The sequence below is a fragment of the Phaenicophaeus curvirostris genome, chromosome 3, assembly GCF_032191515.1.
Source record: "Phaenicophaeus curvirostris isolate KB17595 chromosome 3, BPBGC_Pcur_1.0, whole genome shotgun sequence".
NCBI lineage: Eukaryota > Metazoa > Chordata > Aves > Cuculiformes > Cuculidae > Phaenicophaeus > Phaenicophaeus curvirostris.
The window spans coordinates 54508242-54528457 of NC_091394.1; the positions used below are offsets into that span (position 1 = coordinate 54508242).

At 40.3% G+C, this 20216-nt stretch overlaps 1 protein-coding gene across 5 annotated transcripts in view; it reads right to left on the reverse strand.

Moving 5' to 3' along the window:
* Positions 1 to 20216, reverse strand: part of NOL4 (nucleolar protein 4) — a 189269-nt gene that overhangs the window by 3333 nt on the left and 165720 nt on the right. For all 5 annotated transcript variants that reach the window (XM_069854043.1, XM_069854044.1, XM_069854042.1 and 2 more), the window contains 2 exons: positions 6633 to 6813; positions 4591 to 4671 (listed from right to left, as the gene is read on the reverse strand). In XM_069854043.1, coding sequence (XP_069710144.1) covers positions 4591 to 4671; positions 6633 to 6813 — 262 coding nt within the window. The remainder of the gene's footprint in view (positions 1 to 4590; positions 4672 to 6632; positions 6814 to 20216) is intronic.

Consider the following 20216-nt stretch of genomic DNA (forward strand, 5'->3'; position numbering starts at 1 on the left):
TGGCAGGCAGATCATCAGCCTAGCCTGATTTTAATCTTAATACTCTCCTGGAAATTGGGATCAAGTTATCCAAGGCAATGTATCTTGCTTTCCAACAAGAAAAATGCACTGTTCAATTCCATCTGGACAATGTACGTTAATGCCAAAACTTTCTCAGCATGGGCTCACTGGATGGACTTTGCTTCCTAGAAAGACTGGAATGATTGCAAAATTTAGTATAGTCAACTATAGTAGACAGAACACAACAATTCATAGTCTAGAGCTTCTCCTAAATAATCCCACCAAAAATCACAAGATTCAAAGCCAGACTCACTATCTTAAGGACTAATGGAAAGACTTGTACTCATTTCCACAAGCTGAAGATTTGGACATAAACCTTACTTATTTTTCTGTCTTTTATGTTTATGCAGAGATACAGCTGAGAGCACAAAGGCTGTGGAGATTGCCATGTCCTCACACTCAGTGAAGTTAATGAAAATCTCCCCTTGAGTGAAAGAAAGCAGAGCTGGGACTATGAAAAGAAACTACTCCAACAGAAAAGGTCCTAATCGACCTTATTTCCTACTACACAACTAGCATGAACAGCACTTAGCCTTATAACTGTATTTCCAGTTCTACACTGGTATAAATGAACTTTTAAATGACTTTCAGTGTACAAAAGATAAATAAAAGGACAATTAGCTCACTGGATTTTTTTCAGTGTGACTGTATGCTGCAGGGAAACAATCATACTGTGAAGATACTCAGAGGATATTTTCTAAGTAAAATCTTAACCCAGCACAGAGAAGAATGGTATACAAATCATTAAGCTAGCTGAACTGAATGGCTATAAGAAGCCATTAAAGAATTCTATATTTACTGAGGCGGTAGTAAAAACGCTATCACTGACATATTGAGGGCATTGTGCTCCACATGAACCTACTTTAACTTTTATGTTCTTTCCTTGACTCTCATTCATATCGCAGCTAAAACCACAAACACACTATACAGCAGAACAGAGCTTCTGCAGCAGAGCACATCTTTTTCTGAAATGAAACTGATGGGCTTTTCTCATTGGTGATACAAATTTTTAAGTGATGTTGTTTATTTTGCTGATAAGTAGAAAATACGTAGACACATGCTTGCTTACATCTCTGAGGTTTTCCTTAAAAAAAATAATGGCACAAAGTAAAAGCATCACTTTGAAAGAAAAAATAGAAGACCAGATGTCTAGCATGCATAAACTGGTGTAACTCCTCACAAGTCTCTGCAGTCACAGTGATTTACACAAACTGAAGATCTGGTCCTGTATTTCTAGCTGTCCTGATCAGATATCATGAGGCAAGTTCTTTAACCCTTCAGCATATATATCTTTGAATCCTTGAATGCACTGGAAATAAGTTTTTGTGGGAGTTCAAAACTGCAGCCTGCACACACAGGGAACCATCAGGACTCAGAACTCCTCTTGGTCTGGGAGACTTCTGTTGTATAGAATTCTTGCATACAGAAGAAAGAAGAAACCTCACATTTCACTTTAATTTCTATATAGTAGGAAAATAGGATTTTCCTTCAGTCCCAGACTCCTGCCTTGTACTTAACAAGTAACAGTGCTGTCCTTGCCCTCAAAGAAAAGCCCTCTGACCAAAAAAGCAAAGAAATCCAGATACACGGAACAGCATTCATGGCAACAGGTTCAGGTCACTGAGTACACCCTTGCCTTTTGAGGAATGGAAGCTGCATGTGCTGGCAGAGAGCAAAACAGAAAGAGAACAAGCCATGATTGATGCAGGGGATAAGTTTTTCAGTTCTTTTAATTATGTGACCCCTACACCTCATCTCCAAAGCTTTCCTATGACAGCTCAAGCTTTACATCTAGGAGAATGCCTCACTCGGAGACTATCCCCAGGATGTATTATACTGATCTTATCTTTTGATAGCTATGACAGACACTCACTGGCAGTGTTACTGATTCTTAAAGATAGCTGAGGCTGTTGTATGCTAAAAGTGCATGCAACATAACTTACCTGTAGGTTCACCAGTCATACCTGGTCATTTATATGATAAAGAATAAATGCATCTCATTCTTATAGTGTAAATTTTTCCTGTGTATTTTTATGCAAAACAGCTCTTGAAACACAGAGACTTAAACCTTACTAATAAATATCCACCACACTTCTTTAACCAGACAAGTAAATCACTAATATTCTGAAGGCTTAAAACAGCCGGTTAAGGTAGACACTTCATGCGCCTCTATCTCCAGAAGCTATCACTACAGACGGGTAAATATGGAGAAAATTGAACAGCTTCACCCATATTTCTTTTAATAACTGTCCTTAATTTAAATAGAACTATCTCCTTTGTGTACTTAGCATTATTTATTAAGCTGCCAGTCTTCACATGAAGAAAGAAATGCAGCATTATCCAGAGGGAAATCTGAATATTTTTGCAATGAATTTTGCAGTGTCAGGTTCCTCTCCAAGGTGATACTTCACATTTGAGCATATTGCTTCCTATCCTAGAGTACTTCAGGACAATTAAAAATCTTGACTGAAAACATTATCGGGTTTCACGCTGACTGTGACAGTGTGCAAGCAAAGATTAAGCACATAGCTCAGAGATGAAGACAGGATACTTCTTATTTATTTGTTTTTCTTGTGCATACTATTATAATTCACAATCATTACCTCTCATGTTTTTATAACAGCACAACATTCTTTTAAGCAGTAAGTTAAATTGTTGATACAGATCCTTTCTTTTGTACTCTTTCAGAAGTCTGAAGTATTCTTGCTGAGGCCACCTGATTGACACTTTAACACGGGAATGTTTTTTATTTACCACCTCAGTCCAGTTACATAGACCTAATTTCTCCTGTGAGGTGAAATGTTTCTTGCTGGAACCACATCAAGCTGAATACAACAACTCTGAAAACCTACTCTTCATGTTCTAGACAATCATTTATCAAATTAGCTGCTGGGAATACCTGCCATTAAATACACTGTGGGAAAAATGGCTTTTCTGTAAATTGCTAGACTTAAATGGAACTAGTTATTGCCTCACACGCTACTCATTAGCAACAAGATTTATATCAAATTCCAAAATATGGGTCAGATGTAGATGTGCTGCTGCTGATTGCTTAGATACTACCAACTGTCTCAGCAAAAATCCCTTAAGAATTGTATGCTGTCACTGGGTAACCACCAATCTTATAATTAACAACTACTGAAAGAATAATAAATGTGTCAATGACTCTCAGAATGGTTATCACTACTGCACATAATAATTTAGAGAAAAAACTTTTAAAAGCCGTATGTATTTAAGCATCTTTGCTTGAACATTTTCATTAACAGTTAAGCAACCTTTTTCATAAGCAAAGATGCAAAAAGAGGTGCCACTTATTTATAGCAAAATGCATTCGCCCATGCTTTGAAATCTCTCATGTGCCTTTTCTATTGCAGTTACTCTCCTCTCCCCTTTTTTTCACCATAAGTGGCTTCAGAAGTATGTACTAGATTTTCATACACTCCAATAAAACTAAATAGAAAGAACTAACAAAGTGTACTGCTTTTTCCAAATCAGATGTATTTACTATTGCAAGAATGTTTCATTGTGATATTACGCATCTGTTAATGTTTCTTTTTCCTCCTGTCTTCAAACAGAGAACAGATGCACCTAAAACTTTTGTTTCAAGTGCCAGGAGATGTCAGATCAAGAAAACAGGGACTAATGAATTGAACCTTTTAAGCTTCTTTCTCCCTTCTACTCCTATCCCTCTGGGAAACATACATTCAGCTAATTCAGACAGCAGAAAAAACTGCTGTATTGCCTGAGGAAAGAGATGTGAAAACACAGAAATGCCTATAGCCAGCGAACATCATGCCTTTAAAACAATCACCAAACAAACTGGTTTGTGATGAAAAGATCACACGAGGTCCTCCAGTAATGTTTCCTATCCACCACAGGAGGTTAATTACGTGGCATCCACCTATCTTGCCTTAAAGGCAGACTCCTGAGCTTCAAGCAAAGGTAGAAAAGTAGGATACTACCCAATATATCCACAGACATTCCATCTCCATCCCTACGGTGGGACCAGACTAATACTTGCATATACCATGTGTCTGACAATTTGAAGAAAAGGAAAGAAGAGGAGAAGGAAAGGAGAAGCTAAAAACTTCACCACATTTGAGGGTGAGGAAATGAGGCACCCTCCCTACTGCCAAATGCAACAGTGGACACGAGTGCTCCATCCTTCTCTCCTTGCCTCAGAACAGCTTGACCATATCAGTTACTGGGGTTCAGCAGCATCGTCTCAGGGAGCTTCCCCCAGCTACTCCTTCATCCTCAGCAGGGCTTCACTGCCTGAAGGACCAGGAGGCTGAAGAACCAGGAAGGCTGATTTGCATGTGGGCAAGAGGCCCTGCTAAACAAGGAACAGCTGGGAGAGTGCAGCTGGTGAGAGGTTTGGTGGGGGTCTGGAAGCTACTGGCTGGCCCACGCGGCTGTCAGTCACGGTCAGCAGGCCCACCCATGGGTGAGGAGGTTGAAAGAGAAGCCTACCAGGGCTCAGGGTTTGCTTGCAACATGAAGACATTTGGATCTGGCAGGAGGACTCACCTGAGCTGGAAGGGGACTGGACGTTTGTAGTGCCTGGGATGCAGTGCTGAGTCGTGGCTGTGGTGGAGGTGGGCTGCAGATCTGTGCAGAGAAATGGAGACACAACAGCTCTTTTGTCTTACCCCGACATGAAGGCATGTCCTGCACAGCCAGTCTGCCATTGAGTCTGAAACACCCTCCCTTTTTTACATGCACAAAGGCAGTTTCTATCTAGAAAACCAGGCAATGGCACAGAAGAAACAACACCAAATGACCCCCAGGAAACCCAGCAATGGGTGCAATACTGCACATTTCCCTGGCTGTGTTAGCTGTGCAGCATCCAGCACTTTGTCCTACAAAACCCATCTTGAGCTTTAATTGTGAAATAATATTGGAGTCCTCTATGTTAGAGGTACAAAGAAAATGCTGCTTCTAATGAGAAAGTAACACTGATTCATGATGTTGAATTTGTACCTCATCTTTTAATCTTGCATGCTAAAGTGACATAGAATACATTGGCCTAAATTCCACAATTCACTGAAAAATGGGAATTACAAAAATGTATCCTATTACAAGAGGTTTGAAGGGTATAACAAGTACACAAAACAGTTGTGATTCCTCACAGTTTAGGATTATGTAAAACAGGACAACTCTGATGGCTTCTGCTAACAAATAACACATGGGGAGTTTAATCCTACTCTTACTTGAGCGAAAGAGCAAATGCCAACTGTTTTCAGTGGGAACTGGCTTGGATCTTTTCTGGCCACAATGTAAAAGACAATTTTAAAGATTTTGTGCGTTTTCCCAAGAAACCAGATTTCCATAGCCTGTCTTTCTCTTATGAAAATATTTGATCAGGGATTGTGTTCAGTATCTCAGATGTGTTTTTTCCTGCATATAGAAACAATTGTAATCATCACTCGCCCTCTTTAAGTCAGAGACTTTTGACAACTAAAATATTATCTTTTTAAAGCCTTTTGAAAACTTAATGCAAATAATTCACAGATCTTTGAGGATTTTCATGGGGAGATGAGGAAGCAGACATGACTGAAGGTTGCCAGGACACCACATACCAGTAACTCCTTGCAGGCTACAGCCCTGACAGCATTTTGAAATTGCTTAGTGGATTGAAAATAGAGGCTGTAGCTAAACAATTACTGTCTTGCCTAAGTCAGCCCATGTATCCAAACCATTCTGCTGTGCCAGAGAGGGATCAGCCAGGACAAATACCCAGGGATTTCTCTGCCCTCTGAAACATTTTTAAAATACCATTCTTGGAGGCAAGAGACCCTCAGCCTTCCAGAGTAATCACTTCTCTCTGACAGACAGACAATACCCTTGTTACCAGCATGGGCAAACCATTTCCTTTACTCTGAATTTGTAGTCAATATGGGGGACTATTTAAAACAAAGAATACAATTAACTTACATTTGTTAGTTACAGATGCTTGCTAATGTAAGAAGAAAGGAATGCTGTCTAAACAAATGACAGCACTGATTTTTTTCACAGGGGCATACAACCTTATAGCGATAATTGCCTGCATCATTTTGAGTTTAGACAGATGTGCTGATTTCTCATTTAACACTTGTTATGCCAGATCCTTATCTGCAGTAAATTAAAGTGGCTAGAGAGCATTTGAGATATCTAGGTCAATTCATTTCTATCATAAATATGTAGTTCAGTGTTTTCAAACTCCAACCACAAAGCTACTAATGGCCTCATTTTGTGATCAGTATAGTAGAGGACAACAATGACAGGGCAGGTCTTCATAAAGTCACGTAAATCGACTGAAGATCCAACCCAGCATTTTTTCACTCAGCTTTGTTAGAGACTCCAGGTTCAGTTTCACCCTGTTGTGAATTAGTCCTTTGAAACTGAAAGGAGACTAGCATGCAGTGAGCAAGTATTTTGCTCAGCAGTAGCTGTTCGCGGCATTCTGTTCTTGCTCATTATCTGATAATAGCCTATGGATATTGAACCCCTTGAACTAGCTTTCTCTACAGCAGGGGTAAATGTACACATGAGCACATATACACACAGGCACATTTTGTAAGGAAACTCACCACTGCTAGAAGCATCATTGAGATTTAGCAGCCCACCTCCGAGTCCTCTGTAACTATGGTAACTGTAGGTCCCATTTCCATTGATGTACAACACCTCCTGTGTGCTGGAAACAGCTGATGTTGAGTAAGTGACCTGGGCTGGCTCCTGTTTGTACTGTTTGTCAGTTGCAGTAGCCTCATCCTGCAAACACAGTGAAAGGTTTTGAATTCTTTTTACATTTTACTTTCCATGATAGGGTCTTTTCCATTGTTAAGATTCTACATCTATTGGTTTTAGAAAAGTATAATACATGTTAAACAAGCACAGACATGTTTCTGATTGATCACATACCAGCTGAAAAGGAATAATGGAAATAAGCAAGAATACAGGTTTCCTACAAATCTGAGAATACTTGTTTCTTTGTGCTACACAAGACAGCCATACTGTTTCTCAAAGGAGAATCATAGAATCATAGAATAGTTTGCATTGCAAGGGACCTTAAAGATCATCTAGTTCCAACCCCCCTGCCATGGGCAGAGACATCTCCCACTAGATCAGGCTGCCCAAGGCCCCATCAAACCTGGCTTTGAACAACTCCAGGGATGGGGCAGCCACAGCTTCCCTGAGCAACCTGTTCCAGTGCCTCACCACTCTCATAGTGAAGAAATTCTTCCTTTTGTCTAGTCCAGATCTGCTCCTCTCCAGTTTATACCCTTGTCCTATCACTACAAGCCTTCCTCTCACCCTGAAGAGCTCAGTCTCTTGCAAAACCCAACTCTGTCCAGAAACAGCATGGGAAAGGATAGGAAAAAAACCATTACTTTCTGAGTGCAGGAATGGCTCTTCCAAACCAGAGAATCATATCTTTCTCAATAAGACAAACAAATACAGAATGCACCAACTACTTTTGATGCATCAGCCTCAGCAATAAGAGAAGAAACAGAGCAATGAAATAAACCAGTACTTCCTACGTTTGCAGAGGGCTGAGTGAGTGCCCATCCACACAAGACCCAAGTGGTAAGAATGCCACTACAAATGTGACTTGAAAGGATTTGTTATCTGTGTATGACAAGTGACTGTTTATACATCATCATTGGGCACTGGAACAGGCTGCCCAGGGAGGTGCTTGAGTCACCTTCCCTGGAGGTGTTTAAAGGACGGGTGGATGAGGTGCTGAGGGGCATGGTTTAGTGATTGATGGGAATGGTTGGACTCGATGATCCAGTGGGTCCTTTCTAATCTAGTGATTCTATGATTCTATGATCAATTCCCTTCATGCCCCCTGTTTGCCTCTTAGATGCTCACATAATATTGAACAGGCTTTAATGCAGCAGCCCTCCAACTTTCTGCTAAAGGAGGTCATGTTCCAGGTGAAATTGTATTTTCCTCATCTGCATTTACTGTAGCTACTGCTTAGAGCATCTCACCTCCACTCATGAGCACAGAATGCCCATGTGGCCACATTAGTAATGACAGGTGAAAAAAAGAAATGCATGAAGAGATTCAATACATTTTAGTGTTTGGAAACAAGGAAAACTACCAATGTGCAACTGCTCAGCCCACCACAGGGACCAGAGTGCCAGAATTTCTCATTTAGACTACAAATGTATTTGAACTTTTCCTTTGTTTCTTTTAAATTGTAGTCTTATTTAATGGGCTCGATTTTACACTCCTATCCGATGAAAATATGTTTCATCATTTCAAATAAACTGGATCTATGGAAGATCAGTATTGAAAAAAACAGAGGCGAGATGGTTGGCAGACCTCTTCAGAGCAGTTAACTTAAAAATTATCTGTTTGAATTACCTCCCATTTGTGTAAAGTTTTGCCCATTTTAATGCCTTTCTCTTCTGCACAACCATTTTATGGCCACTAAATACAACAAATTTATTAAGAATGCTATAAATTATCTCAAATCTTTTTTTACAATGTTGACTTAAAAATAAGAATACATGCAGCAGGTCAGAGGGATCAAATAGTTAAGTGTTCAGTCTCTCCGTGTTGAAGCAAAAAGGATTCTGAAGCAGCCTTCCTATCTGCATTAGAAACAATTGCCAGTTCTGCCTCTTAAATAAGACACCACCAACTCCTCTGAGATGAAGACATCCCTGTCTTGTAGATACTTATTGGTGAAAGAAACTTCAGCAAAACTGAGATGACTCAGGAGAAGGTATATATATTATTAATAATTTTTTAATATTTAATACAGAACACTGAACCATCAGATAATTAATTCCATAAACAATCAGAATGGGGCCTCTTGGGCATTAATATGAGCTGAGGCAAAGCTTTGCATTTTCAAGAGAGCTGGCTAAACTCCTCTCCTATGCATTTTCTTAAGTAATCATAGCCTTAAACAAAGGGCCAAAATGGCAATATATTTTTGCCAGGAATTTAACTTTGGTATCATTTACCTTTTATCTCCAAAGGTCATTGCTGTCTCTTATAAGAGAAAATGTATTATTTTCACTGAGAAAATATTCGTAAGCCATACAGTAAAGCTCTATCTTGGCAACAAAGCTTAACTCATCATCCAAATCTTGAACATTGACAAGGCTGAGATGTTCTGTATCCTTATATATAAAACAGATGATACTTCCTGCCATAGACTCAGTCAGAGCGTCATTTTATTCTCACAAATATCAGTAAGGGATCTCCTGCAAATTTAACAAGGATCACACTGTGTTCAAGGGGTGCAGCGCAAAGAGGACTAACTCCTATAGCTGAGCAGAGTAACTCAGGGCCTGTCTGCTTATCCCTACTGCCTGGGAACCACAAGTTCACTTACACATTCTCCAGAGCCTCTCTAAGTCAATGTACTGAAAACCTAACTAAGTGTTTTTTGCAGAGCTGATCCACTGATCTTCTAGCAGAGCATAGCGAGCAGTGCCGGCCCAGAGGGCACAGCAAGGGTGCTGGATGCACCCTGACACGTACCAGCCCGTGCATCAGAGCACACAGCCGAGAAGTGAGAGACCAAATACTCGCTTCTTGTTGCAATACCAGGTGAAGAGGCGGAAAATTTGGGATGCAAGGTCTTTGCTAGCTGTGGTGAGCGGCAGACCCGAACTCAGAGCTGCTATCTCCTAGCAACCAGGCTCAAAGCAGGCTCAAAATGTGGTGGGAGTCACAGCTGAAGCTGTGCCACTGTGTGGAGAGAAATGCACAATTCATAGGGCTACAGAGATAGCAAACAGAAACGGAGTATGACTCAGTTCCTTTTCAGAGAAGGGCAGCCCTGGGAGGCTTCCAGCCTTGCTCCCTTCCAGCTATGCCCTTATACAAAATTCAGAAGCTGCTCTGAGGTTGGGAATCCGAAGCTGCGGCTGTGCTGCCAAATAGGGATCTTTGTATCAAAAGAATCACAGCCATGGTGCCCCATCAGCTGCTGCTTGGGGTGCAGCCCAGACATCCTAGTGGGGACCGGCACCTCTAGGAGGGGTGAAAGAGGCTGAAGAGGATGCTAAGCCTAGGACTTCTGGTCCTGCTTATGAACTCTAACCTCTCAGCCACTATACAAAAGGCGGCTTCCTCTAAATACTGCATATATTTTTATAGCACAGAGCAATCACTCGTACCTAAATCATAGAATCATAGAATAACCAGGTTGGAAGAGACCCATCGGATCATCGAGTCCAAATGATGAATAAGTTGCCATACATTTCAGACATGAAATATACACCTCCCCTAAGCACCTAGCTTGGTGCCTCAGGATGACTACATGCAGAAGCAGGGCAGGATTTTGGATAAGCATTTTCTGAGCAGGCTCAGGTGCCAGCCAGCCCTACTGGTAGGATTATGAACCATTAGCCTGGTCCCAGGGGATTGGTCTTACATCTCACACATTCCCCTGGGATTTAAGCATTTTTCAGGAATGTTTTGTACTTCAAAAAGCAAACTGTGTCTTTTTGCCTTGCAGCCACAATGAGGATAAAGAAGTCAGGGTCTCTTTTGGGGGAGGGGAGCACAGAGACATCATGAATATCATACTCACTTTTGTATACCTGAGATTTATTCCATACAGATTCATTGTATTTATCTTCAGCTTAATTGCCTTTGCTTTTAAAGTAATGTAGAAATTAAACAAACAGCGTTGTTTCAGAACTGAGATTTCTTTTAATACTCTGTGTTAGTCATTCAGCAATTCTTGTTTCCCTTTATATTATGTTTAAACTGGAAAGGCTTAATAATTTATTAAAAATGTGACTTAAAAAAAAAAATAACCAGAGACAATTAGCTAACCATTTGTTAATATGTTTGATCTGAGTACCTGGAACATATACTGTTGTAATTTGTAACAAACTTATAAAACCTGTGCAGTATTAACTAACCATTTTTAAAACTATTTATAATTTACCTTTAATAAGAAGCATGAACAAGATGTGGATAAAACATGTGCCCATCTAGAAATTGACTTATCCAGCTTCATTTTGTATATGGCAATGGAAATAAGTCATCCTTCTAACAATCTCTCCTGAATTTATTTAGGAGAAGAAGTAATTTAGGTCATGAGTGTATCCTCTGGAAAATGACGGATATCACAGAAATGCCAAAATACCTTTTAGGTACAAAAGCATGCTAAATTACAAAGCTGTCTGTTCGCTTGAAAAAGTAGAAGCATGAAATACATACTTTGATCCTCAACTTGCTATATATCAGAGATACCTATGTCTCAGTTTTATGCCCAGGTCTATACTAGCACACATTTTTTTTCCTTAAAAGAGACATTTATTTTATTTGATTTTTAGTCATGAAAGCCATTAAGTAAACCCTTAAGGACAGTACATACCAAGAAAAGATTGCATTAAGTATTGCATAACCTGCATATTGAATAAATCCTGCTCTTTCTGACTGATATTCTGAGCAGCTAATTAATAGTTTAAAAAGTAATACCATCCACAGCAACAGAGATGCTAGTGCAGAATGTCACAAGTGTGGTACAAAGAGTGAGGCTCACCGGCAGTGTCCCAGACTCCTGCTCCCCACGCCAGTGAAGGCACAGGTTTCACATTTCTTTTCAAAAAGTCTGTCCTTTGTGGAAGCAACTCTAACAATGCCATTGCTCCTTTCAGTTCAACATCTCCTTCACCACCACCAAAATAATAATAATAACAACAACAACAACAACAACAATAATAATAATAATATAGCTTGTTAAAATAAAAAGCCCTGGTAAATCCGTGCCACATTGAGTTTTGACCCTATATATACACAAGTGTTGGAAATTCTGTGTATTCCCATTAAGAGAGAGCAGTGCTATCACCTTGGCTCCGCTGTTAGCAATAGGCACTACTAGCATGTAAATGTATATCAGAAAACAGAATGTGCGTGCAGATCAACTCACAAGGACAATACTAGCTGATGATAAAGCTAACAAAACTTCTGCAACAAGAATATAAATGGTAAAACCAAAAACCAGCAAAGATGGCAACATACATTTAATTACTGCTTTCATGAAATGCAGTGTCTGCCAGGCTGACAAATTAACAACGCTGAGAATGACAGCTTTTAACTGCCCCTATGTTAAGGTGATTTTTTCCCACTCTATTAAACAAAAAGACAAAAAGGCAAACACATTTTTGCCTCATCTTGATACTTTCTTGTTTAATGCGTTAAATGGAAAAATGTGGATTGCTTGTTGTTCCTGTCAATAAATACTTCTCTTGGAATACTACTTTGAGGTTAGGAAAACTCAAATGCAGATTAGTTTTTGAACAAATAGGCAAGCGAAGGATCCAATATTTGCATATGGTCTTCCATTTTTCCAGCACATGAAAAAAGAATTCATTCACATGAAAAAAACCAAACATGCTTTCATGTGTTTCATTTATTTTTTTAGCCTCAGTAGCTTGTAGTATGGCTTTAGAAGAAAGTAGATAATGTTTCATGTATTTTTCCATTTGTAACTCACCAATTTATTTTTACAATTCTTGAATCAAAAGTAAAATAAATAGAAACACATGATAAAACCTTGTAGCACTTTTCAAAGCACACCCAATTAATCCTCGCAGTACTCCTGTTAGACAGGACTTTTATCACTGCTTTTCAGATGGTGAGATACTGGCAACAAAGAAAACCTTAAGCTAGCATTACCCAATATGTAAAGTGTTTGAGTTCAGCAACCACAACAACATAACGGGGTTCTCTTTGTGTAACTTAATTTTTAAAATGCTGGGAAGAGACTCATAAGTTATATCACCCTGCTGATTCCACAGGGGACTGTAGGGCTGGGAGCTCTGCCCATCTCAGATCTTGCAGAAAAGCAGCTACAGGGCTAAGTGGCGATCACTGTCTGCATGGAGCAAGGTGTTTAAACAAGGATAAGCCACACGATTCCTGGGTCCCACTGCAGGGCACAGAAGGTAGGCCCTTCTTAATCACCTGGAGACCATCATTACAGGGCCTGTGAACTGCTCATGTACACTTTATGCTCTATCTCTTCAAGCTTATTCCATAGTCTCCCTTAAAAATTCCGGACTCCTCATCCTCTTTTCTTTGCTTCTTTAGTTTTAACTCCTACCTTCCATCTCAGTTTCTTTCCTCTTGCCTAGCAAATCCTAATGTTTCATTTCCAAATAAGTCTTTTGATGCCTAACACTTGAGCAGCTTTGGCAATTCAAGCTCTTTTGCTTCCTAATTAATATTTAATCTGTGTCACATACACTGATGATCCCATCTGAGATTTCCTCTCCATCCTCAGGGTTCTGGTAGCCTCCTAATCCCCAAAAATCCTGACCCACAGGGAGCAAAACTAGTTTCCACAATTAGTCAGGGCAGCTCCTTCTATCAACCTTCATTATTTTTCACTAGTAGTATCTGATCCTCTTTCACCACTAGTTCTTTAACTCACCTGACCTGTTTCTTTCACACCACCAGCCCCAATTACTCACTTCCTCGTGCAATCCCATCTCACAATCTCACTTTTCCTTCATCCCTTGTTATCTCTGCTCCTGTCATGGTTCACTGTCCAACATTCTTCCTCTCCTTTCTGCAGTGATATCAGATTCTTAGTCACACCCTCTGAAATTTGAATAATCTGGGAATTTAGCAACTAAAATGTTTTGACTATGTAAGCACATGCATCCAGTGTCACATTGCTGGCATAAGTGACACCACTATATTGTGATGACCAAACCCAGAGCCTGGTTGGGCTTTTTTTTTTAAAAAGAATAGTAAATACATTAAACGATCAAACTATTCTTACAGAACAAATTTTTCCTCATTCTTGACAACAGCTGAAGTTTTCTCTGAAAGAGTTCAATAGATGTAAGGCACAACAACCAGTAAATGTAATCCCTGATGGCTGAAGGTCATGAATATGTCACCAAACTGCGTGCCTAGTATTATAATGGGAAGTGTTGGGTGATATTAATAAGTGATACTACCAACTGCTTGGATGACACACATTGTTCTGACAGAACACTGGCTCTTTTTTATGAGCTTTAATTACATTAAATCAACTCTCTAGTCTTTAATCCAGCTTTCAATTTTATTACCAATATCCTGGAAGCCTAGACAGCTAAAGTTTATTTTGGCACATCACACGGGAGGCTAAATTTTCCTTTAACACCACAGTAAGGCTGTTGAGCCAGTGTGTTTAGCAATAGTGGAAATGGTATTTTTGTGAATGATGGATGTAAGTTTTCATTTTATCTTTGGTATCCATTGCACATTCCTTCTCCTTGCTCCAGTTGCTAAGGTTTGTGTTGAGATTACTATTCACTAAATAAAACCTGTTCAACACTAGGGAGGCCTGAACAAAATGAAATAGACCTACATAATTCACTGAGTTTGAAAACCAAATGAAGCTTCACAGCAGTCCTTTGCACTGGCTGACATTCATATTTAAAGTATTGAATATTTATAGTCCTTTAAGAAGACAATATTTTAAGAGGAGCTCTTTGAGTTGAGATGTTAAGCATGGGGGTAAGGCAAAGTTTGTAGAAAAAGCTAATACTTCTTAGACCAGAAGAAGAACTTCCATGCCCAAAATCTCATCTAATAAAATATCTGTTTCCCTTATTTCTCTTACAACACAATGAGTAAAAGCCAGATTTTCAGTTGAAGACAGCAGTTTCAGTACTCATGATGAGAAAAATCAAACATCTGCTACAGGTTCCCTGATGAATTTTGCACAGAAAATGTAATTTGTGCTACTGTTTTGCCAGGCTACATCATGTTTTCATCTCTCAAAATTTTGAATAAAATTCTAAAAAATTTCCAGTTCCTATACTAAGGGATTATTAGTCCAAAATTAACACTACTCGAGATTTCAACTCAGCACACCATACCCACAGCCAAAACCTGAAAAGTGAATTGCTAAAACCTTCATAGTCTTTTTAGGAAAATATTTAAAACATCCCACAGATATGTTTTACCCAAGGGACACAGTTATTCTCTGATAACTTTCCAAGACAGATATCTATGATTTTTTTACATATATTTGTGTGTATAAATATAAAATAAATAAACAAACAAACAAATATATATATACACACACACACACTTCCCCCCCCAAACTTGAGTACTTCACCTCTCAGGCTAGTCACATTATTCTTTAAAATGATGCATCCATTGACAGTCCCATAACCTGTTGTTCAAAATCATCAGGAAAGATAGATCAAAAAAATAATTGCACATCTGGACAGATTGCTCTCCTTTAAATTTAGATCTCTTTCATAAACAAAATTCCAGATCTTTGTCAGAGGATAAGGCACAAGATGAGGACTATGCACCACCAGAGACACCCCTGAGGTTTCCCCCAGAAGTACTAAGGTTGTATTTGAGCACACTAGTTAAAATTCAACACAAAGTCAAGTTCAAATAATACCACAGAACTCATGCCAGATATTCTTTAGATTGGGAAGTGTTTCAATAACTCAGGACTGGACATGGCAGTGAGATCAACAAGGCCATAACTGCTGTCCTTGGGCATGCACACTAATTCATCTCTTGTAAGGAACATCTGGGGGACTACAGATTCTATTTCCCACTCTCTCTTATCAGATCTAAACCATATTTTTCTTTGCTACTCTCTCTGCATTATTTTCTTCACTTTTACTTACTTAAATCAAGTATGTTAAAAAATGTCAAAGCCTGTTCTTGCGTGATATACTACTCAATTTGTAGCTCAGTTGGAGCTAGGCATTCCAGCTAAGCTGAACATTCATCCTTTAGCTGAGTCTATCATCTCATCATTACATGGAGAGTCATCAGTCTCAGCTTAGCGTTTCCTGACTCCTGCACAAAGAAGTAGCTGGCAGAGTAAGCAGCCATGACCATCTGCACAGAGCAATGTGTTCAATGGAAGATAAACCATGGGATTTGTTGGTCCCATTGCAGGATCTGGAAGGTGTCCTCTTCTTAACACTTAGAGATAGCTGCCATTCCCTTGCCTGTGACCCAGTAATGCATAGCCTGTACCCTGCTCTCCTTGCTGCTGTCATCTCATCATTACAAGAACAGCACATCAGTCTCAGCACAGAATTTTCTGGCATAGACATAACATTACAACAATGCTCGCAGCATGCAGACACAACTGTATTGAACATGTTACTGCCTAAAGTCTATGTATTAATAACAGTTTTGCTGGGAAATCCAGTATAAAAATGGTTTTCATATTTTAGATAAAAAATGCTAAATGTCTTTTTTTACATGGTGAGAAAATATTGATACAGTCCAATTGAACTAAATCAGGTGTAATACAGAGTCCACTTAAGCATCTAAACTCCCTGTAATGTCAGTAGTTCTGTGAGAAATTGAAGAGTGTTTATCAAAATGTTACATTAGCTGCCAAAATTTCAAAGACCTCCAAACTGTTCTCCTGACATAGAGTATAATGTGAAAAAAAGAAAGCATTGTGCTTCACTTTTTTGCTTTCAGGTTATTAATACTGAAATGAACTGTCAGCATCAGTGCTGTTACCAGCCATCAAAAATGACACAAGCCAGCATTCACAGCAAATGAAAGCACGAGACTGACATGGGAAAAGCAGATCAAAATAAAAAGCTGCTGTTCTGTAGAAGAGAGAAAAATGAACCTCATTCTTCCACATTTCTGATAGAATGACACATTATTTGTAGACTAGAATGGTTATGTTAACCTTAAATAAAAGGTTAGTGTTTTCTTACCACTGCCACTTCACCTACAAAACAGAAAACATTTTTGGAAGAAGTACTCATATAGCTGTTGCAAGGAGTTGTCAGAGAATCACTTTTGTTGGAGGAATAGCAAAGCAGAGGGACCATTTTCCATACCCTATCAGCTTTAGCCAGTTCATCATCCACTGTGTAGCAAAACAGCAACATGAGCTTTCAGAGGTCACCAGTGCTGCTGGTTGAGCACAGATACACAAATGAGCTACTCCTACAGTTTAGGTAACTGTGACGCAAATTCACTGGGGAAAGAGAAATCGGGTTTTCCCTAAAGGATCGTGACTCCCTCTGTCCAAATGGAAAAGGCTAGCATTTATCTTTTTCTGTGGTGCCTGAGATAAACTTACTGTTCTTTACTGACGTTCTAGACGGTTGATTTTTGAATGTACTTCTTTTTCCAACAGGGACAAAGGAATATTTAAAACTGTAACGCAACGTAGCAACCATATTTGTGGCATAATAACAGAAAGTGTCCAGCAAGTTAACTTTCTCTATAGTTCCTGCTGTTCTTGTCTTAGGTGACAGTAATTACCTTTCATAAGCTATTCCAAAGTTAACTTGGACATGGTCACTCTCTTTATTTTTCTAGAGAATTTCAGTGTATGAAAAAAGTTTAGTTAGCTAATGGCTTCACCACTATTAATTGAAAGTTGTCTCAACATACAAGATTGGTGTGTAGTCCAAGACTGCACAGTGTATTGCAGCAGTGCTGGGTCCAGCCCTGTTCAATGTCTTCATCAATGACCTGGATGAAGGCATCGAGTGCACCCTTAGCAAGTTTGCGGACGACACTAAGCTGGGTGGAAGTGTCGATCTGCTGGAGGGTAGAGAAGCTCTGCAAAGGGATCTGGACAGGCTGGACCGCTGGGCCGAGTCCAATGGCATGAGGTTTAACAAGGCCAAATGCCGGGTCCTGCACTTGGGGCACAACAACCCTATGCAGTGCTACAGACTAGGGGAAGTCTGTCTAGAAAGCTGCCTGGAGGAGAGGGACCTGGGTGTGTTGGTTGACAGCCGACTGAACATGAGCCAGCAGTGTGCCCAGGTGGCCAAGAAGGCCAATGGCATCTTGGCTTGTATCAGAAACGGCGTGACCAGCAGGTCCAGGGAGGTTATTCTCCCTCTGTACTCGGCACTGGTGAGACCGTTCCTCGAATCCTGTGTTCAGTTCTGGGCCCCTCACCACAAGAAGGATGTTGAAGCTCTGGAACGAGTCCAGAGAAGAGCAACAAAGCTGGTGAAGGGGCTGGAGAACAGGCCTTATGAGGAGCGGCTAAGGGAGCTGGGGTTGTTTAGCCTGGAGAAGAGGAGGCTGAGGGGAGACCTCATTGCTCTCTACAACTACCTGAAAGGAGGTTGTAGAGAGGAGGGTGCTGGCCTCTTCTCCCAAGTGACAGGGGACAGGACAAGAGGGAATGGCCTCAAGCTCAGCCAGGGGAGATTTAGGCTGGACATTAGGAAAAAATTCTTTACAGAAAGGGTCACTGGGCACTGGAACAGGCTGCCCAGGGAGGTGGTTGATTCACCTTCCGTGGAGGTGTTTAAGGCACGGGTGGACGAGGTGCTGAGGGATATGGTTTAGTGTTTGATAGGAACGGTTGGACTCGATGATCTGGTGGGTCTCTTCCAACCTGGTTATTCTGTGATTCTGTGATATGCACAGCAATGTCTTCCTTAGTGCAATTTTAAATAACGAAACCAACCATGGCCAGTACCAGATTACAAACAGCTAAAGGTATGTTAAAAGGCGGAACTGGACCTGGTTTGAATACATGAATTGCACCAATGCCTTTAAGTCTTGGCAAAACTCTATGAGCTCATGGCGTACTTCCCAAAATACACGTGACATTTCCTGTGGAGGAAGTGGTACAAATTCAGACAACAGTGCCATGCAAAGAGCAGAAAAGCCTTCAAGGCCACCATTTTCTGCCTTGCAGAGAAACATGAGAGGAGAGGGGGCAGGTGGAACTTCTGCTCCTCCCTGTTGTATCAACAGAGAGAAGAGATTTGTTTGGGCCCAGGCCTCACAGAGAATTCCTTCTACTCAGCATAGGCAGAAACAAGGTCTTTGCCTTGGACTTTACAATAAATTACTGATTTAGGCTTTGTTTCAGGAGTCAATCTTGAGAATAAACCCCGCCTCTATCTGCACATCCCCACCCCCTCTCAGCTTACATTTTCTTTCAAAAGAAAGCCACTTTCCCTTGGGAGACTGCACAACCAACTCCCTCAGCCTGCCACAGAGGATGGGACCAGAGAGAAAATGGAAGGATCCTTTCCTTCCCTGTGCCACCTCCACAGATCTGAGCCTAAGAAAGCTCAAGGCACAGGACCATGGAACAGCAAGCCTGCTCCTAAGAGAGCTCATTTGAAACATGTGTGATCCCAAAAGTGAAGCACTGCATAATGAACACCAGGACCCAGGATGTCACCGCTGAAATTAGATTAGCTGAAAATCTGAAGAAAACAAAGGTGAAACTTCAGTAGAAATGAAGTACAGGTCATGTCATGCTTATTCTTGCATTGCTGCAGATCCCCTCTAGTCCTTTCAAAGCCAATTTCATTGCAGAGGCCAGCACCTTACAGAAGAACACGGCTACTGACCATTTTTGCTGCTTCCTCATTGATGGAAGGTACAAATGAAGAAGTCTGCATATCTGACCTTTCCTCCAAACAGAAACAATGTAAACTGCAAGAAAACAATGTCATCTTTTCCCATCCCAAGAGCAGTTTTGCCTGCACCTAATGGTGCTGAATGAATCAATGTATTGCTGAAACTGATGCATGATGACAAAGGTGTAGCAGTACTTACTGCTGAACCAGAAGGATGCAAAGAAAAATTCCTCCATTGCAGCATATGCCTCTCATTCAGAACTAGCCCTGCTATTCCTCAGGCAGCTCCACTTTTATGACAACAATCAAACATTTTTCTCTGCATTTCTCATACTTACATGTACTGTCCTCAAGAAATTATGTCAGTGAGGGACTCGTACAGTGAGAGACATTTCTGTTTCCCCTTGCCAACATGCCATATTTTAGTGACTATGACGGGCTAGATCAGCATTACTCCATTCAGTGCTGGAGGACTGTGGCACCAGAGCACCAACAGAGAAAATTTTTCAACTAGTGAATCAAATGTTTAGAGAGCACACAGAGGAAAGTGTGTGGGAGTACTGGAGCAATACTTGTGCCAGCTTAGCAGATTTATTACTACAATATCATCACGGTCAACATAATTAAACCTCCCACTACAGGTCTCTTCGTCTACTGCATTACAATTGATATCACTCCCACCACTAACAGCATATTCTCTTGACTCAAAACAGCTTTCCATACACCTGCTAGCTCTGGGGTATGGAGATGCAAGTATTCAAAAAGATGTTATTGGAAAGTTACGGGAGATAACTTGGATTTCTGAGTGTTTTTTTCGTGTTTCTCTTCTGCTTTACA